This window comes from Rutilus rutilus (assembly GCF_951802725.1).
Source record: "Rutilus rutilus genome assembly, chromosome: 22".
In the NCBI taxonomy this organism is placed as follows: Eukaryota; Metazoa; Chordata; class Actinopteri; order Cypriniformes; family Leuciscidae; genus Rutilus; species Rutilus rutilus.
Genome location: NC_140227.1, coordinates 23,194,818 through 23,215,075, shown reverse-complemented (window position 1 = coordinate 23,215,075; position 20,258 = coordinate 23,194,818). Strand labels below are relative to the sequence as shown.

The following is a 20,258-nucleotide window of genomic DNA, read 5'->3' as shown; positions in this document are numbered from 1 at the left end:
AGCGTTTTCTGTTTAATGTTTCTCATATGCAACAGAAATGGCAACGTTTATCAGTTTAACAATTTTTTTGTGGAACCAGGATTTAGTCACAGTTAGAGACCTGGTATATTTATTGTTTTAATAAATATAAATATTGTATTAAAAATACACTGATGTGTAATTATATGAATATACACTACAGTTTAAAGAAATTAATACTTTTATTCAGCAAGTGCACATCATGATGATCAAAAGTGATGCACTCAAACACATTTATAGTGTTACAAAATATTTCTATTTCAAATATAAATAATATTTTATTTCTCTGGTGTCCTACTTACTATGAATGTTTTTTCATCTCATCCACAGATTGTCCGACGCCACATTTTGAGCTCCATTGTGCAGAGTGAGAGGAGTTACCTGGACTCTCTTAAACGGATCCTACAGGTAAAATGTATGATTTCAGATGCCATTGCATCTGTTCCAAGAACAGCTGTGTTGGTGAAATAAAAAAGAAAGAAAGAAAAAAAGACACTTTTGATAGATTCAGTAGAGTGACAAAATGTTTTCACGTAACAGAAAGTTTTGAGAACTTTGGTAGGTCTTGGGTGTCTGTTTATTTTCAGCGTACTAAGATCAAACTGAAACTCAGTGCTTTGATACGTCAAATAAATTCATACTCAAATAAATGCAGAAAAGTAGTTAAATGCTAAATATTATTCGCCATGTTAAGTGTTTCTGAAAATGCTTGTTTAGCATACATTAAAACATTAAATGTTGCTACTTTTATCTTAAAATGGTTAAATAACTCTTATGATTGCACAACAAAAGTCTTTGGAAGGGTTACAAATAATGTCAAGGCTCCATCTTAATGTGAAAGTCCAGCTATTCAAAGCCTTCAAACAAAAGATAACTCTATACATTGTCTTTAATACTGAATTTGTGTTCACATTCACATTCCTTTAAATGGAAGCATGCAGGTCTGGTGGGTTCTCGCAGTGTGAAGTTTCATTACACATAATTCTGATCTCAGCTAGTGGAGGAGAGAAAAGCATTTGTTATCACACTCCTTTGAAGGCACAGGCAGAGTATAAAATTGAATCACTGATCAATGACAGGTTTACGCTCTATGAAATCTAGTCATTCAGGATCTATCTCCAAGCTTTGTTGTCAAATCAAAGCTCTGTCGGGTGTATTTTACAATTCCTGCTCTCTTAATAGCATGCTAGACATGGTCTAGAGTGGTTAGATCAGGTAAAGTTTCCCAAAAGCAGGGAGATGGGGGTCTGCATAATTAAGTTTAGTACGGCTGTTGTGGGCAGTCAGACACATCTTTAGAAAAAGAAATAGTCCCATTGCCTCATCCTTTGTCTTATTTCTCTTTGTCGATAATTCATTAGCGCTGGAGACTCCAGGATAGGAAAGAAAGCAGCCATGAAAAATCTATTGTGTCCACAGTCTAACTAGTAAAGTGTCTTTGTTTTTAAAGATTAAGTCTTGGAGTTTATCTATAGACATCACTAGCTTGTTTTGCAATTTAAGGAAGTCAAACCCATCAAACATTTAGCAGAGCACAATTTGAATTTGATAATGTGGCAAGACAGTCAAAGCCAATTTCAATGGGAGAATTAACAGGTAGTTCACCCCAATATTTAAATTGTGTTAACTTTTACAAACCCACTGTCTGTGATGTAAACCTTTGTTGTTTTTTCTTCTTTGTCATTTTAGGTCTTATAAAATGTGAGAGAAGTTATTTAAAACATTACTCTCATAATAAGTTTTATGCAGTTGTAATTGTTTAGATTTATGCCACCTCTAAGATGATGCATATATTTTAATGGGAAAGTTCATTTCTGTCACTGTCAGGTGATAAATCATAGAAAAAATAAAAGCAAAGTTAAACAAGACTGATGCATTCACCTTCAAGTGATTTTACCTTCAACATTTTTCTTCTTATAGCGTTATTTTTATTATAATAACTGTAAATGAGTATTATAAGAATTTATTATTATTTATTATTATTTTACATGTATAATTAAAGTTAATAATTTCTAAGGGAAAAATAAATAGGACTTGACTGGACTTGCTTGATGTGAGCTACTGACTTGATTTGGTTGTTCCCACCTGTGTCAAATACATGCATTATTTAAAAGATATATTCATATACGCAAATTGGACATTTTGAATCTTGTATTCAAATGAATGAAATGGATAATGCATAGTGAGACTTTCAGTGATTTTTTTTTTTTTTTTTTTTTTTTTTACCTCACTGTTAAGATTAATTCAGCACATTTTTAATCTCCCTCCCTTGTCAAGGTGAAGCAAGTCAGAGCTGTAAATGAATTATTCCTCCTGTATAAATATAAAAATGTTTTAGTAATAACATGCATAAGAAATGTCTCCATTTCCCATGATCCTTTAGGAATACCAGCGACCTCTGATGGAGGCCGAGCCTCGGATCCTCAGTGTCAGGAAGATCCGGCCCATTTTTTTCCGTCTGTGGGAGATCATGCAGTGCCACTCCATGTTCCAGATTGCCCTGGCATCTCGGGTGGCCGAATGGGACTCTTGTGAAAAGATTGGGGACCTGTTTGTTGCTTCAGTGAGTATAAAAACCGCTTGAAAATGACTTTAGACTTCTAAACTAAACTTTTGAACACTGTCACGTTTTGTCTGTGGTCTTTGAGTTTAGTTCATTCACTGAGTCAGTACCCATGTCATTTGTCTCCAAAGTTACTGATTTGGTTTCCAGTTAATTACGTTCACCTGTTTCTAGTTTAATTCCTCGTTTTGTACTATGTGTGCTTATAGTTACGCTCATTGACCGATATTGTCAATGTTAAGGTTGGTTTGCTTTACTTCTGTGTGTTTCCTGTTCTCCTACGTTCTACAGTTTTTAGTTTTGTTTAGTAAAGACTGCTGAATTTAGATCCATGCCTCACATCTCTCCTTTGCCTGGAACAACCTGTGACAGAATAACAGACTCTCATAATGTATCTAACTGCAGCCACCATATACCTGGAGGACCAGCTTTTTTTTTTTTTTTAAGATTATGTAGAGGAGTTCCTGGAGTTTAGCTATCAGGTGTCCTGAAACGACGGCACTCACAAGGTCTGTCACTGGAGTGGGCTGGATGATTCCCTGTTGAAGCTGGAGAAACCACCTTTCTGGCCCAGTACATAGTATGTACTGTGGCAGAGTGGACCCTCCTTTACCATTGGTGAAGTGGAAGAGGACAACATCAGTCTCTCCCCCTAGTCCACTCCCGTTATCCGGGTGTCATCGATCTCCAATCCAGAACTTTTTAGTTGTTTAATAAAGACTGCTAGATCCTTGCCTCAAATCTCTCCTTTGCCTGCAACAACCCGTGACAAACTTAGCATTGTCTGCTGTCTGCTTCTCTGCTGGAAAGCTGTATTTCAGGTACTAACAGTGCTCAGTTTACTTAAAAAGCATAGCCAATTACTATAAGTGAGGATGGCTGTCTCTTAGCAAAGCAAGCATGCTGGCACCATTGGGCTGCAGGGTGTCCAGTAGACTAATGAATGAGGTTTCTGTAGTGACCCTCCTCACAGGCAGCATTCATAAGCTGCTCTCATTATTCTTCTGTTAAAAGAGTGCGTTTGGCCCCTCTGACCTGCTTTTATTGCATAGCACTATTGGTCTTTGTAATGTCCCTGGAGCACAAAGCAGTACCATCGAGAGAACACTTACAGCTGAAGTTGCACTGCTTGAAAAGCAGAAAATAGACCCACAAACCACATAACACACATCATATTGCATCAATGTACATTTTTTTTCTGTTATTGAGTACATATGTACACACCGTGTGGCACATTTGCTAAGGTTGAACTGCAGATGCAGATAGCATAATTTATTTGCATGCATTGTCTTTGTTGTTTCAGCACCAGATTTATTATGCAAATCAGGTAATGGCACAAAGAAAATACCCAAATAGGTTTTTTAAAATGCAGAAATTGTACTCATCCGCTCTGTGCATGACATTATGTTACGACATTATTTTGCCATGATCAACAGAAAACGTATACAGACGTCTCTTGTTCAGTTAAATAGTTGTCCATAGCACATTGCTAATAGTTTTTGCACTGAAATACTGCACGCTACAAAGTGCTTCAACTGTTTCGTGAATTTGCCCTGTATGTGTGTTTGTTGATAATAACATCTTTACCCATGTGTATCATTTCCTGCCGCACTTGGCGGCCCCAGAGGGAAGGTACAGTTTGACAGGGGTTAACGTCTATTTGTGGCTCGTTAATGTCCTCTCCAAGTCCTGCGAGCACTGCTGCTGTCAGCAGGTCTGTTCAGCTTCAATCAAAGCAGAGCGAATGGATGGCTGCCATTTTGCCTGCTCTAAAACACCCGGCAGTAATGGACTGTCAAAGATGTTTAGGTCCCTGAGATGGCAAACTGTGCTGCTGCACTGCATAAATACCACACTAAAATTACTGTTTACTTCCATCCCTTTGCCCTTTAATCACCTATAGAGTGGCCTGCCCGCCACAACAGCAAAATTTAAGAGCAGTCTCAGCTCCGAAGGAGGAACTGCACATATTGAGAGATGCTGAAACAATGCAGAAAATGAACATAAAACCAAGTGAAATGTGATTTATCTTAACAATCTTCTCTCTGCATTCCCCATAGTTCTCGAAGTCCATGGTGCTGGATGTATATAGTGATTACGTCAATAACTTCACCAATGCCATGGCCCTCATTAAGAAAGCCTGCATGTCTAAACCAGCATTTCTGGAGTTCCTCAAGGTAAGAGCTGATATTTGCTGCCAATAGCCCTAAATCACCTCTGTCCATTGCTGAGCTGTGCTGCTGTATGGATTATTGACTTCTTTCCTGTAATTTTCCCTTTTGCACGGCAACAAATTATATTGGGAAGTATGTTTTCTCTTGTTGAAATTTTTTCTATTTTTTCGATAACACTTTACAATAAGGTTCATTAGTTAACATTAGTTAATGTATTAACTAACATGAACTAACAATGAGCAATACGTTTGTTACAGTATTTATTCATCTTTGTTAGTGTTAGTTAATAAAAAATACAGCTGTTCATTGTTTGTGCATGGTAGTTAACAGTGCATTAACTAAAGTTAACAAATACCACCTTTGATTTTAATAACGTATTAGTAAATGTTGAAATTAATATTAACTGAGATTAATATGCTGAAGAAGTATTGGTCATTCTTATAGCCTAGTTCATGTTAACTAAGGTTAACTAATGAACCTTATTGTGAAGTGTGACCATTCTTTCTTCTGCGGAACATGACAAATATGTTTTTTACAATTTGTGCCCGGATACTGTGAAAGTCAATGGATGTCAGTGATGTTTGGATCGCACTCTATTTTGTCTTTCTGCAATGGCAGCTTTTTTTCATATAAAAAAGTTAAAAACAGTATAGAAAGTCCTTGTTTTTTTTAATTAACGATTCATTCTCCAAAAGTCTTAAAAATCTAATGCTGTGTTGCTTCTCAAGTAATTTGACGTTTGTCAAAGATTTTTCCACATTTTAACTGAAAAATTAGTCACAAAGAGTAATAATAAATACGAGAAGTCATTAGACATTAATTTTAATAGCTTCGAGGTTAGTCTGAGAGTGAATACATCTTTCGCTTGGATCATTTCAGGCAAGCCACTTGTACTCTAATGCTGAATGTATCATATCTCTAAGTGCTGTCAAAATATTCTGCCTTGTAAATATGAGATCGAGGTTATCTGTTCTTTAAAGTTACATAAAACACAAAATATGTGTGTGGTGTTGTCATGACAACAAATTTCCACTGTGACTGCAATCTTTAACATCTTTAAAAGCAGCTGAACTCGACAAATACACAGTTGACCGTAGTCTAATATCCCTGCTTTGAAACCTGCTGGAGGGCTCTCAAGTACACCTACTCTCTGACAGTGCGCAGTCTAATGACCGCCACAGTCTGCTAGCAGGCACGAAAGAATCAATAGTATAATGCTAACCTCCACCCACCTCTCTGACTCCCTTGAGTGTCAAGATTCTTCTGCTCTGTATGTGGAAATGACCTTCCACATGATCTACCCTTTTCTTTTTCTATGATTTTCTCTCAATGGGCATTTGTTCTTACTTTTGCAGAAGAAGCAGGCATCCAGCATTGACCGCATAACCCTCTATGGTCTGATGGTGAAGCCTATTCAGCGTTTTCCTCAGTTCATACTCCTCCTGCAGGTCAGTATTTATCCATAAACTGTTCACACAGTGCCGTTGTTCAGAGTACTGGAGGGGAAAATGAGCGTTCATTCAAGTAACTGGAAATTAGTTGCCATGCAAGTTTATTAGAAACTGAATGACTGGCTAAGACCATGCCAGTTCTTCTGGCAGGCTATTGTCTCAATAGTTTACTCTCCCCATGACTCACGGCCATGACTTGGCATTGGGTGTGTACCATAGACTCCAATGTCTGATGTTTATATAGAGAACATGAATAAACCAAAAACAAGCATGAACTTTGCTTGTATAAAAGAGGTAGTTTACCCTAAAATGTTCTTCTGTGAAACCCCAAATAAAAAAAATAAAAAAATATATATATACTTGTCACTATTTTCCATGTACTAGACCTATATACTATAAACAAGGGCACCGCCATCTTTAGAATATTGTCTTTTAACTTCCGTTTTTGTGGTCGCTCTGTATATTTCTATGGCGCTGCTGTCCAGGAGTAATTCGCTTTTGAAGTGGATTTACTTAATGTAAAGTTAACGAAAGTTATCATGAGGGCTGTAATGTTTAAAGCAGATGACTTAACAAATCTCAGTCGCTCAGGGGTGCGTTTTCCATACAACTATATAGCTCGCTGCTTAACTACCATAGTACGATGCATCAATGGAGAAATCAACTAGCTAGTCATGACTGTTTCCCGAAACCGTATGTCGCAAAGTATCGTTCAACCACGTTGGTTTATGATGTCTCGCACGTGGTGGACTAATAACTTATTTTAATTAATCTGTTTGAGATCGAATTAACGCTAGATTTTGTCATATAAGCTAGACATGGCATCTGAAGACCATTTCAAATTTTTCTCAGTTATTTTGCTTTATTACCAGACTCAATATTTGGCTCGTTCTTACATAGTAGAGCACGTTCGCTCATGCGCAGTCTTCAAAAACGGTGCTTTATATCTCTTGACAAACTAAAAGACGTAAATTACATTTGTATGTATTCTAAATAAATAACAGGGGTTGTACTGAATGTCAGCTTGCTTATTTTGCTAAAGATAAGGATTTATTCAGAAACTAGAAACTATGCTTCTAACCACAGCTCGAGAGCTGTCGTTCCAACCACACAAGTTTGCGATGCTGTTTGCGAACGTTCGTTGGAACGATGGTTTCGGAAAAACAACAAAACGTTGAACTATGCTAATAACGACGGAACTTGCGACCATAGTTGGCTAACGATGCTTTCGGGAAACGCACCCCAGGAAGATTTTAAAATGAGCCGTTCATTAATAAACACGCAGAATCACTGTGAAAATACAGACCGGAAGTCAAAAGACAATGAGCGCAGCGCTGAAAAGGGGCGGGCATACATAAGGTCTATAGTGCAAAAATGAAACAAAAGTGTCAATGATTTGTGCACTATATTCCAAATATTCTGAAGCCATATAAGCCATATGGAATTCATTTTGAAACTTGACAAATTATTCCCCAATAGTTTTCAGCATATAAAAATGAACGGTCATTGCATGTTTCTACATATCTCCACTTGTGTCCCAAAGTCAAATGGGTTTGGAAGACATGCGGCTGAGTAAATTATATTGTAATTTACTTTTTAAAAAACGTCTTTTTTTTTTTTAAATATCCAATCTGTCACACACACAACTTACATGCTAAAATGTCAGAGAATTATCTAGATCTATTTCAGAAATATCTTCAGCCAGTGGGTCTCAGATGACAGTGATATGTCATGAATTTACCATATTTCCATCGCCAAACTGTTTGCACCACCGTTTTGCTTTCTCTCATGTCCTTCCTTCACTTTTGTTCGTTTCTACGGACAAGGAGCAAGCGAGGAAGTCAGTGCTGAACTTTCCCATGCGAGAGGAGCTGTGGCACTTCATTTCATACCTCAGTAGGCATCGATTATCTGTGAATTTTGATTGATAAGTTATGAATGTGAATACGATTTTCTTTTTTTCTTCAATGCTCTGACTTTAGAGTAGAGACTTTAGAGAGCTTTCTTTTATCTGCTTTCTATTTTTAGTGGCCTAAATCAACCACAAAGGGACACATTTTATTTGAAACATGAAAAGAGATGTTAAAGGACAAGTTCGGTATTTTACACTTAAAGCCCTGTTTACAGATCGTTTCTGATGAAATAGAACGGTTACGATTCAAATTTGGACACATGCTGCTGGCCCGAGAATTTTCGGTTTCTTTCGCTTCCCCCCCACCTCCACAATGGCTGCATAGGTGCACTGGAACAATCCTTCCTAAAACGCATTAAACTTTCATTTACAAAGACGTGAAACTCACCGAGTGGTCAGGGGTGTTCACTGATATGCTCACACAAAAATCGCTGCAAAAGATGCTTTCCAACAGGTGTTTTACCATTCGTTTTTAAAACTGTGGACCTATTTTTCCAAACGCCTCACACCCGTACATTCTTCCGTTGAGAGCTTGAATAATAGACACTCCAGTCCAGTTTCCGGCGGCGGAGTATTACCGTACCTCACAGCACATCCAATACAAGTCAATGGAGTTGGACAAAAACTACGATAAAACCTGTTGGAAAAATAAATACAAATCCCTGTGAATATAAAGAAAACGTTAAAATCAAGATACTATATTGTCTATAAAATCTCATTATGAGTAAATTCTTCTTGTTTTAAGTATGTTTGGATATTGTTACTGAAAATCTAAAAATACAAGACACATTTCTATGAAAGTAACTTTTTTGCAGTATAGTATTTGAGGATTTATTGATAGAGATTTTTCAATTACCTTTACATTTATCACATCTCCATTTTAACTGTGCAGCATGGGTGTTATGAATGCAATACTGGCATTTTGTCTAGTTTAATTGTATCTGACTCAAAGTTGTCCATTTTAATGACTGCTGATATGTCAGTTTATGCTATGAAAATAGATTTTTTGAATCGATTTTTGAATGAAAATAGTGAGCAAAATGTTTGTGTAAATGTCGCCACTGTCTATTCGCTCTCCACTCTTTCTCAGAGAGAGCTTGTGAATGATTGTTGTTTCAGTGCACAGCTCTGTGGTAATGATTCCCAGAGAGCTGGCAACATGCTTGTCTCCTAAACATGAGATGTACTGTTATTCTGACCCACTTTTCTTGCTGTTGAGTGGGAGTAAAGGTATTGGCAGCTTTAAATGAATGCTAATTGTCACAATGGCTAATCTGTTGTCTGTGGTAGAGGTGCAGTCATTATGCTATGCCATTAGCTTCCTCAAATGATTATTTGTGCTTCTTTTACTTATTCACTTGGTGTCTTTCTTCCATCCTCACTCTCTTATTGCTGTTTCATTCATTCTCTCTCTCTGTCTTTAGGACATGTTGAAGAATACTCCCACTGGCCATGTGGACAGGCTGCCCTTACAATTGGCTCTGACTGAGTTGGAGACCCTCGCTGAGAAACTCAATGAGCAGAAAAGGGTGGCTGATCAGATCACTGAGACGCAGCAGCTGGCTCGCTGTGTCAGTGACCGCTCTCTCAGCAAGGTGAGAAAACACACACATGCGCACAGTTACTCTGCTGTTGTAGCAGGATGCTGTTGCCTTGATGTAATCAAAACAGTATAATTCCTAATCCCAAAACCATTTCATGGTTTCATTCTGACTTCCCTTTTCTTAGACATTTTTGCAATTACTTTTCACCAGCTGGTCCCAAGGTCATTATGTTCACACAGCTCTCCTAGCAGAGAGCTACAGATGTGGTTCATCACATTAACTATGGGCATGTTCCCCTTGCATTTGACAACCAGAAAGTGCCACAATGCTTTTTGTCTTAATTTTGAACAATATATCTCTTTTGTCACTTATTTTTTTTTAAAAATTTTGTGAAATGGCAGAATATTTTTCATATACGTTTAATATTTTTTTTTTTTTAAAGAAATGAATACTTTTATTTAGCAAGAATGCGTTCAATTGATCACACAGGACATTAAAGGCATTCTATTCATCAAATAATTCTGAAAAAAATAACATCACAGTTTCCAAAATATATTAAGCAGCACAACTGTTTTGAACATTAATAATAATACGAAATGTTTCTTGATACCAAATCAGCATAAAGGATTTCTGAAGGATCATGTGACTGGAGTAATGGCTGCTGAAAATTCAGCTTTGCCATAACAGGAATAAATATGGCGATCAGTTCTGCATTTTCCACAATTAATTCTGAGCCTCTAAAGAAGTTCTGAGAAATTTGTGTGACTGTGTTTGTGTGTGTGAAAGAGAGAGAAGGAAAGGGATAGGTTTTCAGTTAATAATGTTAATACTAGCTTGTCTATTATATTATTCATCATAAATATCTTGTTATTTAGTGTTCCCTTCACATTGTGATCATGTAACTGAACCTCAGGTATGCTCTGAATAATGAAGTCTACAAATCCCCCCCCCTTTTTTTTTGTCCAGCCATGACAGCCTGTGGGAAGTTACTTCTTTTTTTCTTTTCTTTCAAAGCTAAACATTGCAAATATTATTGCAAGGTCTTGCTTAGTTAGGTTTTGCCATTAAAAAAGTATTGACTTAAGAACCACTTATATATTTTCAATAAATCATGTTCCCATTCACTCCGGTGACGAATTTTAAAATTAATTAAACTAAATTCTATTTATAAGGTAAAACTTTTACATTTTTAGGCATTAAAGTTCTAATGCCAATGCCTAATGCCAAAATGTTTTCTTTGTTCACCAAGTAATTTACTGGTCAGGCATTATTGTTATGGATTCAAATTTGATGGATAATTTAAATATATTCTGTAATCACATTTGGCAATTTATTAATTCCACCGTCACATCTGAGCGTGAAATGCTGCTTGGATAGTTTCAAGATAGTTAAAAACAATTAATAATACAATAATAATTTAATTGTTCATATGTGAGATTTTTTGTTTAAATCTTTTTTTTTTTGACTGATTATGAACACAAATTAATCATGACAAACCAAATTAATTGTAATTGTATTAATTATACCATTGATGAAAACAAGCTGATACCAAGGTATTTTAGGCCTACAATTCTAACATAATTTTTCATGAAAAATCATGATTGTATTTTTTTTTTTCTCGAAAGTAAGGTTAATGTAAGCAGTAAAGAAATTAGCAGAAAAACATCAAGCACAGGGTTCACACTAATTTTCAAATCAATTTTGAAAGTTCAAATTCGAAAGTTCAAATAAATCATTGTGCTTTTTCCCTGTTAATGTTCTCCGTTTAAAATAATTTATAAGAATGCTTCTTGTTTGCTGACTGCCTGTTCGCAGTACAGCTGCTGTTAATTAAATTTTGAATGTCAAATTTGTAACCGTTGCATTTTTTTTTTTGGCTGCTCCTCGCTGATTGGCTGCTATTTGCGATAAGCCACGTACAGTAATTAAATTTTGAATGTCAAATTTGTAACAGTTGCATTTCGTTAACATTGATATATAGGCTAATTTCTACTTCAGACTTTTTTACTTTCTGGGAAACTATGATAATAATATTCCCACTGTTCAGTGAAATCAAATCTGTTATTTGGCTTTTAGTGACATGCTTTTTAATTATATATGAAAGCAGTCCGTAACTTTTGACGCTCTAGCGGTAAATAAACAAAATCGCAGGCGTCTTGGTACTGTGCAGGACAGGTACTGTGCTACTCCGCAGCGGTGCCTAGTGCCGACTCGAACCAGTCAGGGGCCATTCACATATCGCGTTTTATGCACGGGCAAATTCGTTATTTCAAATGTAGGCGCGCGGCAAGCGCGCTCATAATAGAAGCGACGTGGTCGGTTGAAAACATCTCAACTTTTCAGAATGCCGCAAGCACAGCAGGTCATGTGACAAAAAACAACCGATCAGCTTCAGCCTTTCCGGTGGGGGGGGTGTGGTAAGGGACCTGGATAATGGATAGGGGGCGCTGGCTCAAAAAAAGTTGAGAACCACTGCTCTAGAGTCACAAATCGTGAAGGCAATTGTAGACCTTGCTTAACTAATAATCTAAGAATACCGAATATAATTTAATAACGTGTTATTACACATCTAATCTTACTTTATGCTCACAAGGCCACTGTTGGTTTCCATCTCCTGACAGTCAGCCTTTTAAACATGCTGCCAAGTACTGTACTGGACATTACAGCGGACCCTGAAAATAACCAACTCACCTCTTCCGTTATCTCTGGCCTGTATTTTTCTTCATGGAATCATCAGCGAGCAATGATGTCTGAATACATGGCAGGGGTGTTTCTCTTCCATTACCATGCTCATATCACAGGCCAGCTGCTGCAAATCTTAACAAATGCGTTTCTGAATAAGAGGAATTAGGGAGTAAATGAGACACTTAATTGGAAAGTCTAAGTTGCTCTCAGTATCTCTTGTTTGGTTCGCTTGCTTTTGCTTTCTCTCTTTATCTGTCTATATCGCTGTATGTCATGCCTCCCTCTGCTGCAGTCATTTGTCTCTCTCTCTCTCTCTCTATCTCTCTCTTCATCTCACTCTCTTCTTTAGTCTGCATCTCTCTCATTCATTTTATCCTTCTTTTGGACTCTTCTTCTGAAATCCCAGAATGCATTGCGAGCTGTCCCATGTACTGTACACTGCTTTTACTGTATGTATTGTGAGCTTGTGCACGACTGTGCAGTGGCTCCAATCTTATCTCTTTTTTTTTTTCAGGGATTTCAGCTGCATTCCAATGTGAAACAGTCAGTTCCATTACCCCATATACATGCAATGAAATATTCATCGTCTGTCTCAGACTATCTGAGTTAGTAGGCCAGCAAATATAGTATGGTGCACAGGCTAAGACTGCAGCGTCTCCTGTCGCTCTTCAGCAAGCATGTCACATACACCTCTCTCTCTCTCACGCGCACACACACACACACACACACACACATACATCCATCCAAACTTACAACCCATTTCAGTCACAATCTCAAGTCTCTGAAAAGGATATCTGTCCTTTCCGACAACATTCTGTTTGCTTCGTCAGCCTTTGGGGGGCGCTCTTACTATATAAAAACACAGAGCCTGGAGCATGCCTTCTGACTGACTGAAGGTCTAATTTTCAATGCATTTCAACAAAGGCCAAGCAGTGTTGCCAATTCCCTTTGGATCCGGCAACTCATTTTGTGTGATGCGGGCTACAGAAGCAGATGCATTATTTATAAAACTACTCTCCTGACTGATCAAACACCAACACGCAATATTTATTTGAGCCGCTGGACAATGTGTATCGCTGCTGTGACGCCGCTTATATATTATTGCTGATGTAATGAGGATGAACTCTGGGACTGTCTCCTTACACAAAAATATTTTTTTCTTCCCCATCTTGTTAGGCATTCAGGATAAATATACCTGTTTCTTCAACCAGTGGCAGATTTTTGCTGTTCTGTTTCTGTGATGTTAGTGGTGCAGAAATTGCACACTTTAAAGAGATAATTCACCCAAAAAGGACAATACTGTCATCATTTATTCACCTCATGCACAAATCGGGAAAGATTTGGAACACAAAAGAAGCATATCTCAAAATAGATTTTTCAAGAATGTCCTACAAGAATGTCCTACAGGTTTGGAAATGTATAAGGGTGAGTAAATGATGACAGAATTTTCATCTTTTTAAAGGTGCACTCTGCTGGAGTTTCAGTTACATTCAAACTTGAATGAATGAATGAATGAATAATGAGCTATTTTGCAAAACATTTTTTTCAAATGTGTTTATCATGCATGAATAGCATTTTTGTGCAGATGGAAAAAGGGTTAAGCTTATAGTTAGATGACTGTAATTTGTGAATTAGTTTAGTCACCTTCAGTCTAGCTCGCTGTAAACAATAATTACATGTCATAATAACAGTTACAGAGCAGTCAAAAAGGCATAAGCAACCAGTGTTGGGGAAAGTTACTTTTAAAAGTAATGCATTACAATATTGTATTAAACCTTAAAAAAGTAACTAATTGTGTTAGTTACTTTTTATGGAAAGTAACGCGTTGTTATTTTTTGCGTTTCTTTTTCTCTCCTGTGCTGGACTTGCTTGTTTGTTTTCTGATAAAAACAAAACAAAAGTTAATTTTTAACTTTTTTAAAGCAAAAGTGAAATGAATAAGCCTCAGGCTGAAAGAAGTGCAAATCCATGCCTGTACAACAGAGGCCACATCTCAAACAATCCTTTTAGCTGGGCTGTTATTCTGGATAACACAATAATAGGGTGCTGGAAAAGAAAGTCTTTTTTAGCAATAAAAAAAAAAAAAACACAAATGTGATGTTTATCTAAAGTCATTTTTGCTTATTCGTATGGTTGAATTGGGTCATCAAATGTCAGCAGCAAAGACATTGGTTAATAAAGTGAGATTAAATACATGAAGTGTATTTGTGTTAAACATTTAATTATTGGAGGTTTGCGTAATTCTGAATTTGCATTTCACTGTTCTTATTCAATTTAAGGAATTACTGAATCTGTTTTTTTTTTTTTTTTGTGCAAGTGAGATGAGTGAATGCATGCTCACATTTAGTCTAGAACTACTTTTTGTTGTTGTTGAAAATCCTGCATAGTGCACCTTAAACTTTAAACTTTACAATAACTGATTTTATGTGATTTTTATAAAGTTCACCTTAACACATTAAGTTCTTTTTAAGAAAATCCAGTATAACATATGACCTGCTCCATCATTTTGAATCACAGAGACACATTTAGTTTTATTCTCTTAAAAGGGTTAAAGGGATTTTTAACAATTATAGTTATGTTTCTTCTCCAAAGTGTTTCAGATCTATAATTATCATTTAAATGTTTCCTCTTTACTTTAGTGCATAAATCTCAAAATGTGTTTCTCAAATTGATATCAGATTGATGGGGCAGACCATAGTGATGTAGTACTCGAGTCGGGTCTCGAGACCGATTTCTGCTTTCTCGGACTCGTCTCGGACTTGTTCCTTCAAAGACTCGGTCTTGACTCGGTTTCGGACCACAGTGGGAGGAGAAGGACTCGTAATTTCAGACCAAGTCCTTGAGATTTTTTTTTTCCCAATGCATTTTTTTATGTTCATATAAAAAAAAAAACACACAACACATAACAACAATAAAAATAAAATGCAATGTTGATGGGCATTATTTGAAAATGACATCCCATGGTGCAATGCAAAGATCCTGCCGTCAGAGCCGTTTATTTATCTCTATAGGGGGTCGCGTCACGTCTAGGACAACTCGAGGTATCGCACACCGGACGCGCACTTTCTCAGTTTATGGCCAGCAATATTGTTATGTTTAAGGACATGAAATTAAGATAATGCCTGTACTATGTTATGATTGAACAGTACAATTAAATACAATCATTGCTAAGTCTGCAGTCTGAATTCACTTTACCTCAGAGCGTCCGTTAACTGAATGAATTGAGAATATCACCTGAAAATCCGATAACATCAGCAGTTTTCATTCAAGCAGCTGATTTCTGTAAATGAATGTAAAACTAAATGTATATTGCAGCACAGGGTGAAGTCAGTATATACATTAACGACGATTTGAGACAAATAAATGTACATTTAATGTAAAACTATGTAAATGGCGCTCTGTGGTGCGGCAGGATTTTGAACAAGGTCCTGAGCCGTTGCTGGGCGCCTCGGACAGACACTGAAAGGTGCCGCCGGTGTGTGTACACTCATAGAGAATAATGTGTTCGAATTTAAAAGACGTGGCGCTGCGCGTCCGGTGTGCGACCCCCCCTTATGGCTCTGCTGCCGGTGAGTGTCAGTAGGTCAGTGTCAGTGACTTCACTTCTGCATAGTCCATATTAAGACGTTAAGACTGCTCCTCTAAACAATTCCCAATCTAGCTTAGTCTGTAGGCCTAACTGTTGATTATTAACTGGGGTGATATTAAATCATGAATATGAAAACTGATGTTTTATGGTCTTGGTCTCGACTGGTCTCGACTCGGACTTGCTTCCTCAAAGACTCGGTCTTGACTCGGACTCGACTGTATTTGAAAACCAACGGACTCGGTCTCGACCCTTCAAAGACTCAGTCTTGACTCGGACTCGGCATAGGCGTCTCGTCCCCATCACTAGCAGACCATGATCTAAGGCAAAAAAAGATTCAGAAATTCTGCTGATTCAGAAAGGAGCTTTATTTGAAAGTACAGTATTCAGGAAAAACAGATATTGTTCTAAAATTAAGTATTTAAAAAACCTTTTGGAACCCTCCTTTTTATAATGCACATTTAAATGTATGTAGTTTGTAGATGTAAGTCTACACTTCTCAATCCGATTTAAAAGGAGCATCTCCTTTAAGATTGGGTTTTCCCCAACCTTTTCCGCTTCAAAAATACTGCCGTTTCCAATCTTCTGTGCTGCCTTTCTGTGAACCTTCAAGTGTCTTTTACGCCACAATGTGGCCTCTAAGTAAGCGTGTAGCCATGTAATTGGTAGCCTCTATTTTGTAAGACTTACGTGTAATCAGTGTCTCCCCTGTCTTTTCTTCAGCTGCTGAACTCTGAGCAGAGCTCTTTGATCCTTTGCGAGACGCTGATTGAGACGGTGTATGGTGAACGAGGACAGGTCCTTAAGTCTAAGGAGAGGAAAGTCTTTCTCTTCGGTGACATGCTCATCTGTGCCAACATCAATGTCAAGTATGTGTCCAGGACAAGGTCGATTGACTTTCTCTTTGTCACTCCGCCCCCCCTTTAAGGCCACGCTGACTGATTGATTGCCGATCTAAATACAGACTTCTGAGTCTCCAGGAGCATTACTGTGATGTTGCCCCAATATTGAGGGGGTTAGCCGCTAATGTTTAAGGCACAGGACAGAATTGGGCAGAGTCAAATGGGCCTTCATTATCTGGGAACAAATAGCAGGGTGTTTAGATACAGCGACAGAAATTATCCCCATAGATCACAGGCATAAAGGCGCTTCTTTGTTCCACCCAAATAGATTATCTATGACAGCTCCATTGATCACATCTCAGCAGTGCAAAAGGTAAAAAGCTAAGTGAAAAAGCTTGCGGTGATACTGAATCTCAAAGCTTTTGAGCTAGTTCTTCCACTGCTGCATGTTAGGTCTCTGTTCTACTAAAGTGTGGCATGCGCGTTTAGAAGATCTAAACGAGGTGATTGTGATTACAACAAAACATGAATAATAACAAGACAGCTGGAACTCCAGACTTCCACAAGGTACTCACAGTTGATCAGTAAAAAAAGATTTTTCGAAGTTGTAAATACAAAATAAAGAGTATTGGGGTATGTTTAACAAGATTGTATTCGAGTGAATCCTATACCAAACGATCTGTCAGGTTACTTATTTTTATGACTATGCAAATACATTTTGACATGTTGTTGTTCTTGTCACCACCAGGGGCCCCCCTGACATCAGCAGTCTGGTTCCAGTGGGTCCCAAGTATAGCCTGAAGTGGAGTGCCCCCTTGCAGCAGGTTCAGGTAGTTGAAGTGGGTCAAGAGGGCTCCCAATCTAAGGACACTCTTTACCAGCTTGGAGGCGTCAAGCGTTCGGGCGGCTCTACCGGACTGGGTAATGGCAATGCTGTTGGCGCTGCTACTTTCTAAACAATCAGATAGCATGCACCCCTTGATGTGAGTCTCTGAGACATTTTGAAATAACTGTCTGTTTTTTTGTGAGAAATGCAACTTTTTATGGCCTCAGATACAGATGAGTGTATCTCAGGTGAGGTAGATAAGAATAACAGAGGAACGGCCTATGCAATCTTATTTCACTGTCTGATAGACCACAAACATATTCAGCGTGCTGTCATCAGTCTTGCCGCATTATTTCCACCTCCACTTCCAATCAGAGAGAGCAAGTTCAGGAGATTGGAATCAGGGCTGAACACTCTTACAAAACATTATTGTGTTTTGAGTTCGAAGACGAGGAGGAGGAAGAGAGCAATTGTGGGGCACCAAGATAAATATGCTGACAGAGCTCCAGGTACAAAATGTTATCAGGATGTACAGGTTCTGGCTGTTTAAGCCTTTTGCTTTCTGAGCCGAAATATTAATGGTGTTGTCTCTGGAACACCCATGTTGGATTGTGCACACAGGAGAGCCAGGAAATTAGATGACAGAAGATGTTTAATGCCAAGGCCTAGCAGACAGCTCGCGGGCAAGAGTCTTTAGAAGACCTCTTATGCCCCCTATGCCTTATTTCTCTCTGAAATCATTATAAAACAGCATTCTGTCCAATTTATCTGCCTCCGTTCTCTTCCTGCTACTTTATAACTCAGCAGTAGCCTCAGCATCTACTTCCTATTTCTCATTCTCATCATTTTCTCTGTCATTTCCCTCAATTTAAATTTCAAAATACTGGCATGATTGTTTGACATAACATGTTGCCAAATAATCAATACAAGAAATAAAAACAGTGACGGGAAAAATAAAATAAATATAGTATAAAGATATAGTATAGAATAAATGTTTTTCTTTTATTAAAGCGCCCCATGCTATTTCGAATATTACCTGCCATGCAGTGTATAATAGCTGTTTGTGAATGTAAAAGGTCTGCAAAGTGCACGATAAATAAAGTTATTGTCTCCTAAAAGAAGGAAACGAACCATCAGAAATTCAAGTCTCACTTCCGTAACTTATCAACTCGACATAGGTTCGTAAAAATTTGCATTATGCCAGCTTATGATCTTCATTGACTGCCCGCAAATAACATGTACATAGTACTTTGACCCAACCCTCAACCATTGTAGTTGTAGCTGAGAAGCAACATGTTGTAGCAACCTGTCGGTTGGTGGGGTCCTCCTCAGTAGAAATTGCGTTCCACCGGGCTCCGAGATACGACCGAAAAGGCCACTTTGCATAGACTCCCTGTGCACGCCACTGCGACACACTGCAAGTTGTCGACTAGTCAAAACAGACTGGGCTATCTGATCAATTAGAGCAGAGGAAAGGAGGTGTTTAGAGAGACTGAATCCTTTGAGTTGTTTCAGGCACTGTGAGAAAAGAGGTGATGTGCAATGTATATTATGAGAAAATTAAAGTGTTTTTTTTTACCTTGAAAGCATGCAAGCCTCTTGTATGAGACCTACAAATGTTAAAAATAGCACAACGAGGGCCCTTTATTATATAGCCTGTATTTTTATATGCACTACCGTTTAAAAGTTTGGTCAGTAAAATAAGTAATAGTTATAAATACTGTAATAGTATATATAGTTTTTTAAAAGGAAATTAATTTTATTCAACAAGGATGCATTAAATTGATGTGAAAATTGAAAAGTGACAGTAAGGACATTTATAATGTTATTTCTCTTTTATTATATTCAATGACCTGCTTGAGCTGTTAGCACACACTTCTGGTTTTTTAACAAGAAGCCGCCACTTTAATCACTATTTTTCAGACCCCTTTGTTATAGTCTGGTCTAGTCTGAATATCTCTTTCTTCAGCTATTAATAGCAGCACATTGACACACAACCCTGTTTTGCCTTGCCCGCGCCACATCTCTCCTCCCTTGTGATGTCACTCCATGGGGCTCCTCGCCCAAATCAGATCCCATGCTCCCCCAGCGTACCTCAAAATGGACTCATTTTTCATCTCCTGCAGGCCCCAGTGCCCTAATTTATTGATGGAATAGGCCAGCATTCCAGGAAGAGCAAGTCCTTTGCTGCTGCCACTCTAAAGCAGTATAAAACAGTAGCACATTGCAAATCTTAGAGGCCTGTGAGCAATGAGATGTATTCTTAATGGAGACTTACTGTACAGTGATGCTATTTTGGACAATTAAGCCCTCTCTCAAATTATTTATCCTTCTGAAATATTTCTAGACTTCTGCCATTTAGACAAAGTAAATATGGTGGACAACATGAAGTATATTATATAATATAATATAATATAATATAATATAATATAATATAATATAATATAATATAATATAATATAATAACCATTTTATCAAGTTTTAATGTAAATTATGTATATTATATTATATCTTGTATAGTATTAATAAATATACTACTGCTGCTGATAATGATTTATTACAAATTATATTATAAGATTAATATCATTATTTAATATCCTGTAGACAGAAAGCACATGGCACAGGGATAATCAGGAGCCAAGTGCTGACATGAAACT

General features: G+C 37.6%; 1 protein-coding gene across 2 annotated transcripts in view; it reads left to right on the top strand.

Moving 5' to 3' along the window:
* The window catches only part of arhgef10la (Rho guanine nucleotide exchange factor (GEF) 10-like a), a 128,285-nt gene that overhangs the window by 33,593 nt on the left and 74,434 nt on the right, over positions 1-20,258 (top strand). For both annotated transcript variants that reach the window (XM_084396155.1, XM_084396154.1), the window contains 7 exons: positions 349-426; positions 2,402-2,581; positions 4,642-4,758; positions 6,111-6,203; positions 9,543-9,713; positions 16,657-16,802; positions 17,524-17,696. In XM_084396155.1, the coding sequence (XP_084252281.1) occupies positions 349-426; positions 2,402-2,581; positions 4,642-4,758; positions 6,111-6,203; positions 9,543-9,713; positions 16,657-16,802; positions 17,524-17,696 (958 nt within the window). The remainder of the gene's footprint in view (positions 1-348; positions 427-2,401; positions 2,582-4,641; positions 4,759-6,110; positions 6,204-9,542; positions 9,714-16,656; positions 16,803-17,523; positions 17,697-20,258) is intronic.